This window comes from Hemicordylus capensis, chromosome 6, assembly GCF_027244095.1.
Source record: "Hemicordylus capensis ecotype Gifberg chromosome 6, rHemCap1.1.pri, whole genome shotgun sequence".
Classification (NCBI taxonomy): domain Eukaryota; kingdom Metazoa; phylum Chordata; class Lepidosauria; order Squamata; family Cordylidae; genus Hemicordylus; species Hemicordylus capensis.
The window spans coordinates 68,715,515-68,737,640 of NC_069662.1; the positions used below are offsets into that span (position 1 = coordinate 68,715,515).

At 43.7% G+C, this 22,126-nt stretch overlaps 1 protein-coding gene across 11 annotated transcripts in view; it reads right to left on the reverse strand.

The window, feature by feature from the left end:
- The window catches only part of PTPN3 (protein tyrosine phosphatase non-receptor type 3), a 188,594-nt gene that overhangs the window by 65,426 nt on the left and 101,042 nt on the right, over nt 1–22,126 (reverse strand). For 9 of the 11 annotated variants that reach the window (XM_053265895.1, XM_053265893.1, XM_053265892.1 and 6 more), the window contains 4 exons: nt 17,458–17,630; nt 6,402–6,536; nt 4,804–4,980; nt 167–190 (listed from right to left, as the gene is read on the reverse strand). In XM_053265895.1, coding sequence (XP_053121870.1) covers nt 167–190; nt 4,804–4,980; nt 6,402–6,536; nt 17,458–17,630 — 509 coding nt within the window. The remainder of the gene's footprint in view (nt 1–166; nt 191–4,803; nt 4,981–6,401; nt 6,537–17,457; nt 17,631–22,126) is intronic. The other 2 variants (XM_053265901.1, XM_053265898.1) reach the window with 1 other exon arrangement.

Below are 22,126 nucleotides of genomic sequence, written 5' to 3' on the forward strand. Positions count from 1 at the left end.
TATTTTTAAAATAAATTTTATATTTCTCTCACACACACTCTAAATTGATAGTTGAGGAATGTTTATTGAAAATTACTGCAAATTCTTTTTTATTTGGGATTTAAAATTATAGGAATAACTCCAATAGAAATCTAGCCACAGAGACTAACTATATCAGAAAACTCACTTTGGAGATTCTTGTTCTGATGATCTGTTGGCAAAGCACAAAAACAAAAAGATACAAGATAATTAACAATACAGCAAACATGTTAAAGCTTTGGATAATAGCTTTTATACACAAATATTTCAATATTTCTTCTAATATATAAAAGGACCATTAAAAACAGTTTCATAGCCTTTGCTTTCTGCACACAGTCAAACAAACTTTACAACTACATGAAATTAGTTTGTGCCAGAGAGTCAACTAACTCCCCAGCCAAGGTGGTCAAGAGTAAGGAAAGATGGAAGCTGTAGTCCAACAAGAGCTGGAGGGCCGAAAGTGTGCAGCCCTGGAGCCTAAAATCCTTACTCAGAATGAAGTCAGGATTTGAATAACGAATGTTCTTAAATTGCTGTAGCTGTGGCAGTTTTTACCAGATCTCTTTGAAAACTGGGCATATTTATAAACCTCATCACATAAACCACACATGCCAAGTTTCAAGTTATTAGCTCAACAATTGTCAGCAAGTAAATCCTTTATTATGGTATCTGACCAGATGCAATACAACATAGTGATAATACAACACCAGATGTAACGCAACAGTAGGAAGCACAAACCATATATATAACAGTGTAACAAGCACTCACATCTCAAAATAATGAATCAATTGATAATCAGTAATGAATCAATTGAATCAACTGATAATCAATAATGATAATCAATTGAAACAAACTATGCACAGAGACCAACTAAATTCAATAGTTTATTGATACTCAATTCTCCCAGTTATAGACTGGAGAAGTCCTTTGTTAATTCACGATGCACTCTGCTAGCCATAGTGCAAAGTTTTGCCACGGAGTAGTTTATCACTGGTTGCTTATCTGATAATAAAAAAGACACATACAATTCCTCTAAACGACCTGGCAACTGTGAGAGAAACTGGTTAATTAACTTGCTTCAAAGGTGGTTGTAGAATTTACAGTATAACAACACATGTCCTCCTGTCTCTATCCTCTCTGCACTACAGGGACAGAGACATTCATTGTATGGCACTTTATTAAACCTGCCCTCCAGAAGCACAGTAAATCTGGCCATAGAGAACAGTCTTCGATGTGTAGGTACTTCTTGCCATAGGGAAACGCTCAGCTGGGCACAAACAGTGAGTCAATCTCCATGACTTAATCTGTTTAGAGACTAGTGCAAGATCTTGTTGATGTGCTACATCTAATATATGCTGCTTCAACAAAACTCAGCAGTCATTTCTGGTCACCTAGCAACTGCAGATACTTGGGTATTAACCCTTTGTACACCCATGTATGCCAAGTATGCGAGAACATATATAGGGAGGTTCCTGATAAGGAGGAGCAATCACTTATCAATTGAGGAGGCCTCCAACTTCCTCCATACAATGTCTCTGGAAATGAGAGGCAAATTTAAAATCTACAAAGGCCGAATATAGGGAGGCTTTGGTCTTGCTAATACATTTCTCCAACAGTTGTCATATTTATAACCAATACAACTTTGAGGCTTGTAATGGTGGAATTTTTCTTGTTTCTTTTATGGCACCTTACCTAAAGGGGCAGTCCTGTGGCCCTTTAATCTGACTAAGGAGGAAGTTAGCTTTGTTGATTACATCTTGATGTCTCAACCCCTAATTTCCAAAATTACTGATTCTGATATTAAAACAAGTCAGATAATGATAATATTATTCATACATGCATGCTGATGGTAGGAAATAGGGGTATTACACTATCACCTGAATTACCACAAGATGCAGAATTAATAGCTGCCAAAACAACAAGAACAAAAATATATTTATATACCGGTTTTCAACAAACAAGTTTCCAAAGCGGTTTACATAGAGAAATAATATATAAACAAATAAGATAGATCCCTGACCCTGAAGGGCTCACAATCTAAAAAGAAATATAAGATAGGCACCAGCAACAGTCACTGGAGGTACTGTGCCAGTTACTCTCCCCCTATGGATAGGGCCAGTTACTCTCCCCCTGCTAAATAAAGAGAAAATCACCACATTAAGAAGGTGCCTCTCTGCCCAGTTAGCTGAGATGGAAAGTAGGGATATAGTTGCATATCATCAGCATACTGACAACAGTTCAATCCAAAACTCCTAACAAACTCTTCCAGCAGTTTTATGTAGGAGTCATGGTATCTATTAAACAAGCATCCCACAGCACCACTTTATGGAACTTACCCTCCAGGGAGGATAGGAACCACTGCAAAAACAGCTACTTAAAACCCCATCCCAGACAGGCAGTTCAGAAGGATACCATGGTTGATGGTATCAAAGGCTACTGGGAGGTCCAGGAGAAACCAGCAAGGATGTATTCTCTCTCATCTATTTATCAATGTACACATCTATCAGGGCAACCAAGGCTGCTTCAGTACCAAAGCTAGGACAGAAGCCAGACTGAAAAGAGATCTAGATAATCAGTTTCATCCAGGAAAACCTAACACTGAGTTCAAGAACCTAATCAACTTAGTGTAACAATTTGCACAATTTTTCTGCAGTTTCAGATTTAATTTTTTTCAGTACAGAAAATGTGCTGCTTAAGCCTTATTCATACACAATGGTGGCAACTTCACTTTCTGTATACTGTATACGTGCACTATACCCTAACTTCGCTAAACTAGAAGCAGTTCAATCCAATTTCCTGAAGAATATATTTCAGGTCCCCAGCTGCATTCCTAGGGCAGTACTACGGCTGGAAGCAGAGATGCTCAAATTAGAGGCTAGGGCTTGGATTATTATTTTTGAATTCTGGCTTAAGCTGATTTTCTCTCCCATTGGATTAGCTCCATTGGTGCTAAAGGATATACACCACTCAAGGTGGGGAAAAGGGGTGGAAGAAAGGCTATACTATTACGCCGCCCCCACCCCCACTGCTAACCCTTGGCTATGAAAATGCCAGACTCAAAATAAGGGAAAGAATCTATGATATGGAGCGCCAAATTGATCAAGGCTCCATTCCGGTCTGTGTCTTCCTGGGCAATCAAATTCTGAGTTTTACCCCTGCCAACTATTCGAACCAGCTAACAGCCCAGCCCCGTATTTGTACAGCACAGCCCTGACATTGGCCCGATGCAATGCCTTGTGCACAGCTGTGTTGGAAGGGAGATACCAAAGAATTCCATATGGAGAGCATTTTTGCCCCATGGCTCTGGTGAGATTGAAACGACAGCTCACGTACTCTTGTACTGTCACTACTATCACGATATCCAACATAAGCTTATCTCCGTAGATATTAGTCCATATCCAAGCTGTACTGATTCTTTTTATCTGAATTTCCTTTTAGCAGATCAGAATGACTCCTGGTTTTATAATGTGGCTAGGTTTTGCCTCATAGCTAGCAAAATTCGTTCAGAGCTCATCAAGAACTAATATTCTATGAGATTTAACACTGCTCTGTATTAATCATATAATTTTGCTGTCTCTCTACCTTTATAATCAGTGTCACTCTGTCATTAGTTTTGACTAATCTTTATACATAGTTTTATCTCCATAGTTTAAACTTTTAGCATCTTGCATTTATTACTCTAAGTAACTTTACAGATTCTTTAATTTTGTAGATGTAGATAGTTTGAACCGTTTTTGTCTGTTCTGCTGTTGTGCTGGTCAAAGACCGAAATAAAGACTATCGCTATCGTATATATGCACAGAAAAGCATAAAAAGCACCAGTGCATTACTGAACTTCTCTCTGTTTATAAAATACTACTAATCATTAACATTAAGACTAATTGTAAGCACACTTACTAAGAACTAAGCCAGGGCTGCACAACTATGGCCCTACTGCCTAAAGTGCAACAACTTTGAACTACCATTCTCATCATTCCTATTAGCCACAATAGCTGGGGATGATAGGAGTTATAGCCCAAAAACACCTGATGCCATGCCCTGCCTGCTCTGCACACTGCTTCCCCCTATGGCAGCTGGTCACATTACAAACTCACTCTTGGGCTTCCGCAGTTCTAAGCAAGCCCCACTCAAAGATTCTACTCACTGGGGCTTCTCACTGAAACAGGAAGTATAAAGAGACTTCCTGGCTAGGGCAGACAAGGTTTGCCTGACTGGATGTGTATCTCTTCTTTACTTGACTACTCGGTGTGACTCGTGTAACCTGCTTAATCCATCTGACTCCTGATCCAGTTTGTTCCTTGGCTTGGCTTTGACTCTGGCTCTTGTCTTGACCCTGGCTGGAAGACTAACTAGCTTGACCTTCTGTGTGTTTCTGTCTCCTGTCTCAGTCCCTAACTCCAATTCCTGATGTATTACCCAGCTTGACTCCTGGTATGTACTTGGCTCTCGATTCCTGTCTTTATTCTTCCATCTCTGATCATCTACCTGACCAGCATCCTGTTCATGATGCCCTCAGTCCTGGCTTCTGGACCTACACCCCAGGTACTGCTGCCCATGGCCCGGCTGATCTGACACCTGGAGGGCTGAAGTTGTGCATTCCTGAACATGCTAAAGATCATGGTATACAATTAAGATTATTCTTTCACTCCTAACGAGTTTGATGAAATGTCATTTATTATGTTGTTCAAAACATAATATACCAATTACCAGAGTTGAGCAATGTGCACAGAAAAGCAAAGAAAGCACCAGTGCATTATTGACAGTTAATGTTTTAGAGGTAATTACCTTCTCTGTGGGCTTTGGTTCTGAGACAACTCTGAATCACTATCTTTAGAAGATGGGGAAATCTTATAGGTGTAAAAAACATCTTCTGTTTCAGTTAAATAGGAAATCTCATTTACAAGGTTATCTACAGATGAGTGCCGTGGTTTATGAATCTCATGACGTAGTCTAGGACTTCGCCTTAAAAGAAGTAGAAATCAGATCAGTTATCATGCAACCATTTTAATAAAATGTGAGAAATCTGCTGTATCACCACATGCAATCTAAGGTTTCATTCCTTTCATGCAGTTTCAAATGCATAACACATTTACCCCAAGTGTGAACTACAACATATAGTTAATGAAAAAATAGTAGATAGGAAAAAAACAAACACATTAAATGCAGCAACTTTAATCAGAAAATGGAACATGTGGTTTTCTCTTCAACCCAAGGGAAGTAGGACAGCTAGTGTTGAAACAGGCCTCTCCTCTGGGGTCTGAAAGGCAGAAGGGGACGCTACTGCTGTGGGCATGCATCCTTTTCACTGCATGCATGTGCTGTAATCAGGATGTCAGCTAGCAACAATAATGATCTCAAACATAGCCTCCTCTCAAAGTTAATTTAAAATGGGATTTTATGCTTTTATTCAGACAGTGTATTTCAAAGATGCGTACACTGTACTGTGCTTATCCACATGGTCATTAGATCTTTTTTGCAGCCCATATATTTCTGGTCAAGGTTGATTCCAGCCCACATGAACTTTTGAGTTGTGCACCCCTGATGAATGGGACAGTGCACAGACATTAATAGGAACATTGGAAGCTGGCTTATACTGAGTCAAACCATTAGTCCATTTAGCGCAGTATTGTCTACAGAGACTGGCAGTGGCTTCTCCAAAGTTGCAGGCAAGAGTCTCTCTCAGCCCTATCTTGGAGATGCCAGGGAGGAAACTTAGAACTGAGAGCCAGCGTGGTGTAGTGGTTAGAGTGCTGGACAAGGACCGGGGAGACCCGAGTTCAAGTACCCATTCAGCCATGATACTAGCTGGGTGACTCTGGGCCAGTCACTTCTCTCTCAGCCTAACCTACTTCACAGGGTTGTTGTGAGGAGAACCCTAAATATGCAGTACACCGCTCTGGGCTCCTTGGAGGAAGAGTGGGATATAAATGTAATAAATAAATAAATAATAAATAACTTTCTGTATGCAAGTATGCAGGTACTCTTCCCAGAGCGGCCCCATCTTACGGAATATCTTACAGTTCTCACATGTCTCCTATTCAAATGCAAACCATGGTGGACACTGCTTAGCAAAGGAGACAATTCATGCTTGCTACCACAAGACCAGATGTGCACTGGAGTCTTCCCTCCTGAGATGAAGGCAATTGCTCATCTTGGGTGTGAGGAGAGAGACCCAACTTCCTTTGGAATTAAAACTGAATACTGCCTTCTGAGCTCAAGAGAAAGGACCTATCCCACTGCTAGTGACTCTTCTCTAGAAGGAAGCACATACTTATTGAAAGACGGCTTTTAGTATATAAAGGTAGCCTGACAGTATTCAAAGCCAACAAGATCTTTGCTTTATGCTCATCTCATTTTAAGAAAAATTTAAAAAACACTTTTACCAGTTTGGGGTAACAGGAGGAGATCGAGAAGGAAGGCTTTTGGTCTCTAGATGCTCAACAGACAAAGATTTCCTCATAGCTGGATTCCAGATCATACCACCTATTACCTTTTTGCAGTATCTGTTATTAAACGGTCTAAAATGAAACAATACACCTCAGTCAAATTAACAAGTGTTTATTTACTTCAGGTGCAAAATATATTTCTTTCAGAGTGTCAAATGCCTCCATAGCAAATCAGATTTCTGAAATAATACATTAGCATTTGAGACTCGCATCAAAGTATTTCAGGTAACTGTGCTGTGTCAGGTGGTACTGGCTATCAAAAGCAAAGGGCTACAAGTGCAGGCCATTCCATAGCAGTGGCAACAGCCTGTCTGCACTTCTAGATGGCAGCCATTTAAAGCAACCTGTGAAGGGTACCAAAATACTTCTCCATATTCTCTTCCTTGAAGAACTTCGTAAGTGCTCATTTTTGCATGAAGGACTCCTCATAAGAGCTTGCATATTTCAAGGCAATTGTTTCATATGTGCATTGTATCTCACAGGTCTGGTGATGGGGGTTGGCCAAATTGGGACTAGCTAGGCATGGCTCAACATCTTTGGATGCCTGAGGAGATCCACAAAATGCTAGAATATCCTACACCACGAGGCAGAGTTCATATCCTGCAGACTTCTGGGAAACAAAGCTCCTACTTCTTTTCCTGTACCCCTTTCAAAGCCTGCAAAGGTTATATCCAATTCCTATAGGTTTTAAAGCGGACATAAGTATTTCAAGGCCTGCAAGAATCAGATCAGGAGCTGCCTGCTCCCAGTCCAACTACCACAGGCTTTAAAGAAGGTAGGGGAGGAAAGGAGTTTGCTTGTGGATACTTCTTTCCGTTTGTGACCCTTTCAAAGCATGCAAAGGTTATATTGGGAGCTTTCAACTGCTGAAAGGGGCTCATGGTGAGCATCAGCAGCTGCTGGCAACCTCTTCTCTTCATACTTTATATTGTGAACCGCCCAGGGACCTTTTTGTATGAGGTGGTATATCAAGTTATTAAATAAGTATAATAATAAATAAATACTATGCCCCTTTCAAAGACTGCAGGAGTCAAATCCAACCTTTCCATCTTTGGAAGAGGCACTTGCCCTGTACCCTCTTTAAAATCTACCAGGTGGGGAGGCTGTGAGCAGCCCCCACTCTTCATCTGGACACTTTCCAAAGTGTAACTACAGAGTTAGATCAGTATGACTAGTAAGTAGGCATTCAGAGGGGTGCAGGGCAAGGAGGAAGGGCAACCAATAGTCTCCTCACCTCTGTTTCCATTGCTGCTGCAGCTGTATAATATATTCATTATAAAATGGTTAAAAAACCAAAACACATGCTGGTTTAAAACCAGAGTTAAGGCTCTCTTGTTCTGCCTCAAGCTCCACAAAGGTTGCACAAAGGAAGCTGAAACCTAAGGCTGAAACCTTAACAGATGTGCCACATGATAAGAACTGATGTTGTGCAATATCACAAATGAGCTTGCTTACAATTTGCCCTCCATGCACCTGCACTTTTCTTTGGTCTTTGAGGCTCAAATCAAGATGTGGAGGATGGAGTGTCTGGCACCAAAGATGTCCCATTAAGGGATTATAAATGATAAGGAAGATATTGAAATGTGACTGGATTTCCTGGCTGATTAATGATATTTCATTCTGGAAATCCAAGCTTCTTCTGGAACTGAGATGTGAGTATATTCTGATACCTTGGGCACTCATACATTTGGGCTCTTCCTCGGCCTTGGCCAGAGGAATGATTTGCTTAGGGTGTTAACCATGATCTGACTTTTCTGGAATATTCCCCAATTGTGGTTGCAGTGCACATCTGGGTTGAGCATTTTGTGAATATGACAGTGCACTTCTGGTGTGACAAGATGGCTGCAGTTCAGGCTTATTAAATCCAGGACTTCTAGAAGTCCTCGTGCTATGAACTTGGTCCACATCTTAATGTTGCACTACTTTTGATACCTTAACAGATGTGCCACATGATCAGTAATGATGTTGTGCAATGTCACAAATTGGCTTGCTTACAACTTGCCCTTCATGCACTGACACTTTTCCTTGCTCTTTGTTCTTGGTCTTTGTACCTGCAAAGGCATACTCTGTTTTTGGCACACCATGTTCCTGGCCTAGAGAACAGCATAGCTGATGCACTGACTTGGACACAGGTGGAGTGTTTTCAGTCTTTGGCTCCTACAGCCTGAGTGCAGGCTTATCTTCTACTAGTTTGCATGTGCAGGCTTGAGGTAGAGCAGGATATACGACACTCACTTGCTTCCAACACCAGATCTCAATATCTACAAGTTACTCACCTGTAATGTTGGTTCTTCTAGTGGTTACCTGTACTTCTACACATATGGGTTATGCGCCTGCACAGAGACCTCATTGGAATTTAACAAGCTTGATTTCTCCTGCTTTGGGCGGGAACCGCACCCACCAGCCACTGTATGTGGCTGCACTACTCCTCATCCCCTCAGTTGCAGAGTCCAGCTTCAGAGAACCCCGCAAGGAGGACAGAAGGGCATGTAGAAGTACAGATGACCACTAGAAGAACCAACATTACAGGTGAGTAACCTGTAGTTCTTTGACATGATCTCTGTCTCCTACACATATGGGCACCCGAAGAGAAGAAAACAGAGGCAACATGTAAAAAAGAATTTATTTCAGGACAAGTGAATTCAACTGAAAATAGATTGCATGACACTCCTGCCAAATACAGCATCATTATGTGCTCTAATATCAATAGCATAATGTTGAATAAATGAATAAGGGGAAGCCCAAGTAGCTGCCTGACATATAGTGTCCAACGGGACCGCACAGTCAAAAGCCACAGAGGCTGCCACGGACCTAACAGGGTATGCCTTCACAGTAGCAGGCAACTGCTTATGGGCCAAATGATAGCAGAGTTCAACAGTGGAGACTATCCATCTGGACAAGGATTGGACCGAGACCTGGAGCCCTTTATGCGGCCCACTGTATAAAAGAAACAAGGAGGGAGATTTCCTCCACTTAGCAGACCTCTGAACATAAAAGGACAAGGCCTTTTGAACATCCAAATGGTGAAGCCGTCTCTCCGCATCTTATGAAGGATTAGGGAAGAACATGGGTAAAGCAGTGAAACATGGACATTGCCTTTGTTAGGAACTTGACATCCCTCCTGAGTACAACCTTGTCTTCATGGAACTGCGGGTACGGTTAGTCAACCCTCAGGGCCCTCAACTCACTTACCCTCCTGGGAGAGGTAATGGCCACCAAAAAGGCGATCTTCCAGGTCAAGAGATGTGGGTCAATAGAAGCCAAAGGCTCAAAGGGTGGCCATAAAAGACCAGCCAACACCATAGACAAGTCCCAGGCCAGCGACATGACTGGATCGTCCAGGAACATTTGTGTCAAACCCTTCAGAAAACCTTTAACTACCGGAACTTTAAACCAAGAAGTCCGGTCCGATGGGGAACAAGTCACAATGGCCATCAAATACACCTTAAGGGGTGAATGTTTTAAACCAAACTTCTCAAGGGACAAGAGATAATTACAAATATCCTGTACAGAAGGATTAAAGGCATCAAACCCATGCAGAGCAGCAAAGGACATGAAACGAGTCCATTTATGGTCATAGGACTTCTGCGTGGACTGCTTCCGAGCAGCCACCAACACCTCCTTCAGCGTCAAGGGGAAGTCGGCAGGACCCGCCATGCAGTCAAGTGGAGGGACCGAACATCCGAGTGCAGCACTTAGTCCTGTTCTAGGGACAACAGGTCCGGCAGGACAGGTAGATGCTTGCAGTCCAATGCCAAGTGCTTCAGGGTTGGAAACCAAGGCCTCCTGGGCCACCACGGGGCTATCAGGTTCGCCCTGGCCTGATCCACCTTCGGTTTGCGTAAGTGCCTCAGAATGAGAGGTAACGGAGGAAACACATATAGAAGAGGCCCTGTCCAGGATAGGACGAAGGCATCTCCCAGAGAACCCTCGCCCCCCTCCTCCTCTGGAGCAATAGAAGGCACATTGTGCATTGTCCAGGGAGGCAAACAGGTCCAGAGTTGGAACCCCACAATCCACAAATATGTCCTGCAGAACACCACGATGCAGCTTCAACTCGTGGGAGAACACAGTCACCCTGCTCAGAGTGTCCACCTGAACATTTAGGACACTTCTGATATGGACCACCTGAGGTGTACCTTGTGTACCAGGCACCAATGCCACAGGTCCAGCGCCAGAAACAGAAGGCTTTTCGAGGATGTGCCACCCTGGCGATTGATATAGGCCTTTGCCGTCCTGTTGTCTGTCTGTATCAGCACTGAACGACCCCCCAGCAGGGGCAGGAAGCCTTTGAGAGTGTTGAAAATGGCCAACAGCTCCAGATAATTGATGTGCCGAGTCTGCTTTGCACGGGACCAATGACCTCTCAGACAAAGCCCATCCAAGTGGGGCCCCCAACCATGCTCCAATGCATCTGTCGTGACACCCGGCTGACTGGAGGTGCCTGGAAAGGAGTGCCCACACTCAGGTGCTGAAAGTCGGTCCACCACTGCGCCAACACCCGTACCTGCTGTAGATGACCTGGATCCCGAAGGGGATCAAACACATCCAAAAACCACCATTGAATGACGTGCATCTGAAGATGTGCTTGAGGTAGAACGTATGTGCTCAACCCCTTGTGGCCCAACAGGCGTTGTATGGAACGCATGGTCTGTGGGCCCCCGGCCAGGAAAGCAGCCGCTAGTCTCTGGAGAGTCACTATGCGGCCCACTGGGAGGAAGAGCTTCTCCAAAGATGTGTCGAATATCAGCGTAATGAACTGAATTCACTGGGTGGGTCCCAGCTGAGATTTTTTGAAGTTTATCTGGAAACCCAGCTCCTCCAAGGTATCGATCACGACCCTGAGGGCATCCAGAACTGCCCATCTGGTGCTTGCCATGACCAGCCAATCATCCAGATACCGCAGCACCTGTATATCTCGCTCCTGCAGGAACGCCATCACTGGGGCAAAGCACTTCGTAAAGACCCTTGGTGTGGTGGTGACACCAAAGGGCAAGACCTTGAATTGATAGGGGATTTCCCCTATCTGGAACCTCAGGAAGCGCCGATGTCGCAGGAGACCTGAAACATGATAGTACACATCCTTGAGGTCCAGTGAGACCATCCACTTGTTTCTGTCCAGAACAGACATAATGGTTGGTACCGAGAGCATTCAGAACCGTTTGTATGCCAAATGCTTGCTTAGAGCCCTGAGGTCTAATATAGAGTGCTGACCGCCATCCGGATTTGGCACAAGAAAGTACCGGAAGTAGAACCCGGGGCTGTCAGGGCTGTCAATCATGTCCTTTTCCAGGAAAGCAGCAACCTCCAGGTGCGGGGAGTCAGCACAATCCCAGATACCAGTCGTGATCCACAAAACTCCAGGTGTAGCACAAACAGATAATTGTAAGGACCCACTGGTCTGTAGTCATTTTGTCTCAACTCACCGCGAATGGGGCCGGGTAAGTCCTGAAGTGCCCCGAGTAATTGTTTCTTTTGGGGAACACTCAGACGCTGTTTCTGGAAAGCCAGCTTATTGAGCTGGCCTCCCGACTTGTATCTGAGTGGAAACTTGTTGCCCAAAAAGGACTCTTCTGAAGGCGACTGATGTTGGGCTGGGGCCCTCTGCGCCTGATGAGGCGACCACCAGACAGTTTTCTGAGGCTTCAAAGTCGGCAAAGTATATGACATCGAACATGCACTGCTCCTCAGCTTCTGGACTTTCTGGAGCGTGTCATCCGTTTGTTCAGAGAAGAGGCTAGAGCCCTCAAAGGGCAGGTCCTCCACCCTGGCACGGGTCTCATAGTGCAGGCCAGATAATCGAAGCCAAGCATGGCATCTGAGCGCCACAAATGTGGCCATCACTTTAGCAGCATGCTCCGCTGAATGTCAGGAAGAATAAAGTTACTGCTTAGACACTTGAATAGCTTCCTTGAAAAAAGCCTCTGCAGAATCCCTCTTGTCCTGCGGGAGGAGATCCAGGAAAGGGTCCACTTTTCCCCACAAAAAATGGTTATATCAGGCATTATAGCATGATAATTGGTCACACGCAAGTGTAAGGCTGCAGCCGAATAAAGTCTTCTCCCGAAGAAGTCCAATTTTTTGCCTTTTTTATCGCTCACTGTCAACTGGCTATGACCCCTGGTCCTCTGTAAGGACGCTTCCACGACGCTAGAGTTCTGAGTGGGGTGGCTTTTGCAAAAGGCCGTGTCATCCTGGAACTTCACTCTGTAGAAGTTCCCTAGATGCCTATTTGGTTGAGAGAGAGTATTAGGTTTCTTCCAGTGGGCTTTCACAACTTTTAGTAAGGCAAGGCAAGGCACCTTGGCCTCTGAGTCAATCAAAATAAACAAGGGATCCAGCTCACCTTTCTGCTGGTTACCCAGGTTCACCCCCAAGACCGAAGCCATACGGGCCACAAAGGCCGTGTACAGCTTAAGATCCTCCGATGGGGAGACCGGCTTAGAATCCGATTGGATATCGAGTAGGGACGGCCCCAGGGACACAACTTCAGAGTCCTGAGAGCTATCATTGCTGTCAGACGCAGGGTCTAGAGGGACCGACAGGTCCTGAGTTGCGGGCATCAAACCCGAAGGGGAGCCCAGTATGTCAATAGGATTGTCTGGTACCAAAGCTGGGGGATCTGACGGCAACACCCGGGTTGGTATAATCTCTTGATGTAGCACTGGTATCGAAGGCAGCACCTCACCACGGTCAGCTCAATCCCGTGGGGAACGATGCAGCGAGCAGGAACGTGGTCACCCTTTAGAATGTGGGGGAGCTCACGCCAAGCCCTCATTACCGTGGGTTGTCTGTACCCAGGCTCTTCTGGATAGCGGGTCCCATAACGGGGCCGGGCATAGACCAAGTAGTCCGGTCTATATTCCGGCTGGTATCTGTCATAGGAACCAGAGTCTCGGCGCCAAGCACCATAGGAAGGCTCAGCTTCTAATAGGGGGGAATGATACTCCAGTGTACGATACTGATCCTTATGATCCCAGGAAAGATCCTGCCTATAAATTGAGAAGCGCTCTTCCTGATGCTGTCAAGGGGGCGATCTCTGTCTAGGCAACCATGAAGCACCTTCAGCAAGCTTGGGTGGAGAATAGGCTTCTACCTCAGAGGAAGCATATGCCGGCTCCTCCATCATGACCGCTTTGAAAGACTCAGCTGCTACAGGCGAATCAGGGCACGTCGATACCAATGATTTATGTGCTGGACGATCGGAGGTTGTCTTAGACTTCTTAGGTGCTGGAGCTTCCGATACCGAGAAGACTTTTGATTTCTTCTTTTTGGGAATCGGAGACAGATGCTGACCAGCCAGCAGTTGTCTATGTAATTTAAGCTTCTTTTTCTTGACCTTCGACGCCGATCTCGACGAATTCAGGGTGGCCTTCGATACCGTAGGGGGCTGATACGAAGGGAGCTCCTCCGGCTGCTTTCACTCAAATTCATCGAAGGCCGAGAGTTCGAGGGTGTCGATACCGGTACCGGGGTCTGATCTTTGGTCTCCACGGTAGCAGACGCTGCATGGTCCGACGGTATCGATGCAGCCGTTTTCAAATGACTGTCTCAAAGACAAGGCTTCTGAAAAACAGAGAGCCAGATTCCATAGGGCTGCGCACAAGCGAGAAGCCCTATTTCTGCAAGCCTGTTTTGTAAACTTCTGGTAGTGCAGACAGGTCTCGACAATGTGGGATTCCCCAAAGCACAAGAGGCACTCGGTGTGCGTATCGGGGGAAGGGATCTTTGATCTGCCGCAGAAACACTTCTTAAAGTTCTTTGTGCCCAGCACACACGCCGAAGGCCGGCAGGCTACCACGCTCCATCCCAGCCAGGACCAGAGCTCCGAGAAAGGGAAAACCATTTAAAAAATAAAACACCAAAGAAAAAAATGCAACGACACAAAAAGTAAATAAAGAAGAAATCAGGAAAGGAGAAGAACAGCAGAAAAAACCAACAAGGGATAGCCTGATCCTACTCGTTGCCGAGCTGAAGACTCCATGATGTTTGCTGAAGCGTGGACAAAAAAAGACTGAGGGGATGAGGAGTGGCGCAGCCGCATATAGCGGCTAGGGGTGGGGTTCCCGCCCAAAGCAGGAGAAATCGAGCTTGTTAGATTCCGATGAGGTCTCTGCACAGGCACATAGCACATATGTGTAGAAGACAGAGACCTTGTCGAAGAACCATCCTTTTAAAGCAAGTTCAGCCGGTTCCAGTTATCTTCTTCAATGGAGGAGCCAAGGTCCATACCCGTGGAGTATTTGTTGCAGTTTTGTGTACCACATCATAAAGGCTTGGAACCACAATGTATACGGGGCAGTTTGCAGCTCTGATGTTTCAGGCAAAAACAGCCCACCCGTGCAGGGGTGGGGTTGGGAAGGTATGATAACAAACTGATTTCAGGGTGGAAATGTTGGAGGATTGGTTCTCAGCGCATCTGCCTCCACTGGACACACACTCCTCCTTTTCACCACCATTACTTGACAGAAACTTGTTGCACTTTAATTTGCTTTGCTTTTCCACATTTGAAGTTTTATTGCTCAAGGCAGCAGCCATGGTGGCCTTCTTTGGGGCTCTTTGAATCAGTGAGTTGCTAGTTTCTTCAAGGTTTGACTCTTTGAGTTGTGCCTTGCAGAGGTATGATATACAGTTCCAGGTTGACAAGGTCACCAATTGCATCAGGAGATCCAAGACTGATCAGAGGCATAGGGGGACTTTATGTACACCTAGCAAGTAGGTCATCTTCTTCCATATGCCCCATACGCAGGCCTTGCTACATATTTGCAGGCGTGGGAACATTATCCTGACCCTCTATTTTGTCATTCCAATACTCTGCCAAGTTCCAATTTTGGACCACTATTAAGCTTGCTTTGAATAAAGAGGGTCTTCAGCCTCATGACTTTGGTGCAGAATAGGTGTAGCATCTACAGCAGCGGTTGCTGGCCTGTCTCCTGATTGCAGTCAATGAACTGGGCAATAGCATTCAGTTGCATACTGGAGCTACGTGTGTGATTTTCATCCTCAGGATTAGGACTGATCCTATTATGCTGTGCATAGGTAACATTTTCTTTCTATATGGATATGATGGGGCCAGCCCAGCCTGATTGAGTACTTATTTGCAGCCAATTTTATCTTTTGGGACAGTCACTGAACACTTTTTGCCAGTTATTGTACCAAATGGGTTGTGGTGACCTAGCAGAGGTTGAGTAGCTCAGCTGATGAGGAATGTTATGGTGCTGCCTTCTGTCACTGAGTGAATATGTCAGGGCTCACCAGCCTCTTCAAGATTTTACCCATCTCAGCGGTAACGATTGGGCTTGCTGAAAGGCAAGACATTTATATTACAGGCAGTTGAAGACTGTGTAGAGCACTGACAGAGTACTGCCCTGGTTTGCTCTTCGTGTGGTCTAATTTGCTAACACAACAGTCTTGGAGGGTGACCCACAGCACTTCTTCAGGATGTGAAAGAAAGTGAACTGAGATGTTGGGAGGGCTGTTCTCACATTTGGTGGCATTGTTGCTTCACACCCAGACATTAAAGACGGTTGCTCTCATCTTTACAAGGAAGGTGGCATGTACCCATCTGACAAAGGAAACAATTTTGCATGAGGCTATTCATTCTAGGTGGGGTAAACGTGACTAAACTGAGGTTTGCTCTCTTTATGTGGCGGATGAGTGCAGGCTTCAGGAAGGTACTTTTGCTTTGTTCAGCTTGAGGTGCCATTATGGTGAAAGGGGATTTCATGTTACAACTTCAGGGCTTGGGTTGGCTGGGAATGGACCCCCTTTAGGGAACTGCTTGGCTCACTTACTCAGAGCTTTGTGGCTCAGGGGTGGCAGCTCAGGCAACCCTCACTCCACACAGAATACTGTGTGAGGAGGAAGCGAGAGACTGGATGACTGCTGGCAACCTCCAAGTCCGGCTGATTCATTCAGCAGTGGGATAATAGCTTTCTTGAAGGGGCTTTATCTCTTGTGGGGAGGAGCTGGCCATACTCAAGTTAAGTAGTTAGAAATGTTCCCTTACTGAAGATTTTCTATACATAGTTTAATCAAGTGTGGCCCTATTTTCAATCCATCATGTGTGTCCTGTCTCTTATTGGGTTCTGATGCAATCTATGCAATAAAATTTGAATGGAAGATAAGAGGACCATGTCATCTGCATAAAGGAGGATTGAAATCTTACCTCTGCTTAAGGGTAGTGGGGGGGGGGATTCAACTAGTTTATATTTGCCATCAGTTTCAGTAAAATGGGTAGATTATCCCAACCACTTTTAAACATTGGGATCATGAAACCATATTACTGAAACAGATACCAAATATACAATGGTCTGAATCACAGAATAACAACAGCTAACTATATACTACCCTCAAAGGGCCCAATTAGCAACAATTCCTTTTTATGAGCAGGAAAAAGACTATTCTCCATAAAATTATGATGTGGATGTAGTAGCATCATCAAATCCAATTGAAAAATCACAATTTTTGTCCCTTTATCCCCAATTTGATATACTGATGGAAGCTGGAGAACCATGGCAACATTGAAGCATTCATAAGCTGACTGCTCTTCTTTTCAGTAATGCTCATAACATAATCTTTCATTTCTGTCCTGTTCTGGCATCTCCAAGTCCACACATTGGTCAGCCAGGAAGGTAAAGCTAATGGGGAATCACTAAGTTGCATTAAACTGCCTGCCTCAAATGATACATGTCAAAAATACTTCGTCTGACTGTTGGGATTGCTTTACAAGTATTTAAAATCCTTGCAAAGTCAGACCTGCAGGGGTGTCAGTCAATGTTGGTCCTTGCTATGTCGCACAGCTGACAGACATTTACAGCTATTTTTTAAAAAAAATCTCTAGGATCCACCTCTTCCCCCAGTACATCTAGAACTATTTCCAGGCTTCTGCTGCAAATTAAATCATAAGCTTAACACTCTGTTATCTGAACAAACCAAAAAAGTTCATGACAGAGGCAGAAGATCCCTGACAAAGGCAGAAGTGCATACTCACTTGGTTTGGGTTCTAGAACCCATGGTCCAATAATAGGAAAGTAATTTCTTTTCATGAGGTAGCATCTTCTTTGCCTGGAAAAATGTGTGAAGCTCTACACAAGATTTCCATAGGTTCTTGCACACTCGGTAGTTCAACATATTGAAGGCAACTATGTGTTCCCTGGATTCATTCTGTAACAAGAAAAAGATGCACCTAAGTTATTTTGATCAAACGCTTATTTCTAAGCATATGAAACATCATTTGAAAGAGGATTACTAAATTTTTAAAATGGCAATTTTTAATCTTCCTCTGTAAACCACATCAGCTGCTTCAGAGTGGATCTTCTCGCAATGCCATTTCGACTATCATGCCCTTTGGATAATTTCTTTGGGAGGATATATTGAATGTCAATAGCTAATGCCAATAGCTAATAACAACAACAATAATAATTAATAAGATGACTGAGGGGAGACATGATAGAGGTCTATAAAATCATGCATAGTGTGGAGAAAATGGATAGAGAGAAATCTTTCTCCCTCTCACATAACACTAGCGATTATCCCATGAAATTGATTGCCAAGAAATTTATGACCAGCAAACGGAAGTAATTTTTCACACAACACATAATCAACTTGTGGAATTCTCTGCCAGAAGATGTGGTGACAGCCAACAACCTGGATGGCTTTAATAGGGGTCTGGATAACTTCCTGGAGGAGAGATCTATCAACGGCTACTAGTCGGAGGGCTATAGGCCACCTCCAGCCTCAAAGGCAGGATGCCTCAGAGTAACAGTTGCAGGGAAGTAACAGCAGGAGAGAGGACATACCCTCAACTCCTGCCTGTAGGCTTCCAGTGGCATCTGGTGGACCACTGTGTGAAACAGGATGCTGGACTACATGGGCCTTGGGCCTGATCCAGCAGGGCTGTTCTTATGTTCTTAATAATAATACTAATAATTATTTCTTGTTTACACAGTCAGACAGGTGTTATTGACTGGTTTGTTTTATCCAGACATCGAGTCCTTCTCAAGGACCTGGGATGCCAGAATTTTATTGTCAATTGTTATAGATATCGTCGCAGAATATAGGTGTTTCCAGTAAAGCTGCTTTTTGTAATTGGCTGATGGTGATTTCTGTGGCCCCTATGGTGTTGAGGTGCTCTTCAAGGTCTTTTGGAACTGCACCCAGGGCGCCAATGACCACTGGGATTATTTTGGTCTTTTTCTGCCACAGCCTTTCAATTTCCATTTGTAGATCTTTGTATTTGGTGATTTTTTCTATTTCTTTTTCTTCTATTCTGCTATCCCCTGGTATTGCTATGTCGATTATTTTGACTTGTTTTTCTTTCTTCTCAACTACAGTTATATCTGGTGTATTGTGTGGCAAATGTTTGTCTGTCTGTAGTCGGAAGTCCCATAATATTTTTACATCTTCATTTTCTTCAACTTTTTCAATTTTATGGTCCCACCAATGTTTGGCTACAGGTAGCTTGTATTTTTTGCAGATGTCCCAGTGGATCATCCCTGCTACCTTGTCATGCCTTTGTTTGTAGTCAGTCTGTGCGATCTTTTTACAACAGCTGATTAGGTGGTCCACGGTTTCATCTGCTTCTTTACAAAGGTGGCACTTGCTGTTTGTGGTGGATTTTTCGACTTTTGCTCTTATTGCATTTGTTCTTAGTGCCTGTTCTCGTGCAGCCAGTATTAAACCCTCTGTTTCTTTCTTCAAGTTGCCATTCTTAAGCCATTGCCAGGTCTTGGTGATGTCTGATCTTCCACTTATATTGTGCTAATACTGACCATGCAGGGGCTTATTTTTTCCATTTTTCTGCTCGGTTCTTGACTTGTTCTTTCTTGTAGTCCTGCTTTGTTTCATTGGTGTTGAATAGTTTTGAATTATTGACCATTTGAAGTGCATCTTCTTCACTGTCCTTGATATTTTCTTCAAGGCCCCTTTTCTCCTCCTCTACTGTTTGATGGACTTGCAGCATTCCTCTTCCACCTGAGCTGCGAGGGAGGTAGAGCCTATCTACATCACTGTGGGGGTGCAGAGCATGATTGATGGTCATGATTTTCCTGGTCTTACCATCTAGCATCTCTAGCTCTGCCTGGGTCCAGTCTATTATTCCTGCAGTGTATCTGATAACAGGTATAGCCCAGGTGTTTATGGCTTGTATGGTGTTCCCGCCATTGAGTTTGGACTTGAGGATTTTTCTAACTCTCCTGATGTATTCACTTCCATTTTTTCTTTTAACTTCAGTGTGTGTGATGTTATCAGCCTGGAGAATGCCCAAGTATTTGTAAGGTTCTTTCTCTTCCAGGTTCTTGATCTTGCTTCCATTGGGCAGTTCTATTCCTTCTGTTTTTCTTATTTTCCCTCTGTTCATTATTAATGCAGCACACTTGTCTAGTCCAAACTCCATTGCTATATCAATGAGCATGTGGAGTACACAGTTAACAATCAATGGCGAGACACTTGGACAGGTAAGCATTAGAAGAGGCATTTTCCAAGAGGACTTGGAAATCCACAACAAGCAGCAAGTGCCACCTTTGTAAAGTAGCAGATGAAACAGTGGACCACCTAATCAGCTGTTGTAAAAAGATCGCACAGACTGACTACAAACAAAGGCATGACAAGGTAGCAGGGATGATCTGCAAAAAAATGATCAGCACTGGAACATCTGCAAAAAATACAAGCTACCAGGGGATAGCAGAATAGAAGAAAAAGAAATAGAAAAAATCACCAAATACAAAGATCTACAAATGGAAATTGAAAGGCTGTGGCAGAAAAAGACCAAAATAATCCCAGTGGTAATTGGCGCCCTGGGTGCAGTTCCAAAAGACCTTGAAGAGCACCTCAACACTATAGGGGCTACAGAAATCACCATCAGCCAGTTACAAAAAGCAGCTTTACTGGGAATAGCCTATATTCTGCAACGATATCTATAACAATTGACAATAAAATTCTGGCATCCCAGGTCCTTGGGAAGGACCCGATGTCTGGATAAAACAAACCAGTCAATAACACCTGTCTGACTGTGTAACCAAGAAATAGTATTATTATTATTATCAACATAAGATAATAATTTCAACATAATTTCAGACCCAGGAAAAGTTTCCTCATAGTGACAGATCAAAAACATCATCCCTTTAAAATACATTTCTTGCTTCTGCATGGGGGTAGTGGTTTGTAGTGGATGTGAACACTTCCTGTTTGTGTTCACTATTTCCTCCAACCCATCTGCATTTCGTACTTCAATCCTATTTGTGGTAACAACGGGATAACCTACCAGAATGAGTGTGAGCTCTGCAATTATCCACCCAGCAACAGCCCAGCGTGAAGCCCCTTACACTGTAGAGTTCTCTAGTCCTCAGAAACAGTTCTGACACTTATGAGATGTTTTCTGTACCAACCTCTGCACTTTTTGAAGAAGCTGTTATATGTACCATATAACAATAGCAAGGCAATATATAATCTTAAGATCAAGTGAAATTAACATCTATGAAAGCTGAGGTGAGTTTTGTTGCTGTAGTATTTTCAACGCTGTAGAAGAGAAGTTCCTAGCATGTTGCTGAGATGACAGCAATCAAGAAAAGTGAGTATGTATTCTTCCCACTCTCAAGACATGTGTAGGGCAGAAGGTCCCCCCCTTTAGGGCAAGGGCTATACCACTCTCCTAAGTTGTAGAAGATTTAGATATACTGTCCTGAACAGAAAGATCCTATATGTGATTGCATAGAGACCACAGTAAAAGTATGCATAGTCGGTTTCTAAATTGACAGAACGTAGGGTAGATTCAAACAAGGTGTATTATGAATTTCACATGACAGTTCCAAAAATCAAATCTTTATTGTTACGGTCATTCGACCAGCAAAACATGACAGTTCCAGCTTTTTCTGCAAGGTGGCCTCATACTACCATTTGTTTGCAACAGGGGGGGAAATGGCATCTCTATAGCAATTATTGCAAATATTCTAAAACTTATATTGGGCCACTGCCCTCAGCAGTACCGGATGGAAGATACAGGGAAATTCCTCTTCAAGAACGTTTGTGCCCCGGTGCTTCGGGGGCAGTAGAAACAACGGTGCACCTCCTGTTCTAAAGGGATATTCGTAATGTTTTTATTTCCCCAATTCTAATTAAGTTGCCAGGACAAGCTGATCAATTTTATGTTTCTCTATTGTTCTCTGAATGGAACCCTCCCATTACGTATAACGTTGCTAGGCATTGTGCTGCAGCATGTAAAATACGTCATGAGTTGACTGCCAACAGACTCTAATTTGATATATATAATACATTATTTAGGGTTAGTTAAGGGCTTGGTTTAGTGCCATAGCTTAAGCTGTTTAGTATTTTCAATATTTTAACATCCTAATGCCTCAATATTATGTCTTAATAAAGTTGTGCCCTCAAGTCGGTGTCGACTCCTGGAGACCACAGAGCTATGTGGTTTTCTTTGGTAGAATACAGGAGGGGTTTACCATTGCCTCCTCCCATGCAGTGTGAGACGATGCCTTTCAGCACCTTCCTATATTGCTACTGCCCGATATACGTGTTTTCCATATTCTGGGAAACAAACCAGCAACCTTATTTGCTAGGCAAGTCATTTCCCCACTGTCTTAGTACATATAATATAACTTCTGAAGTAGGACTTCTTTGGATGTTTTTAGAAAAAGTTCAAAAAATCA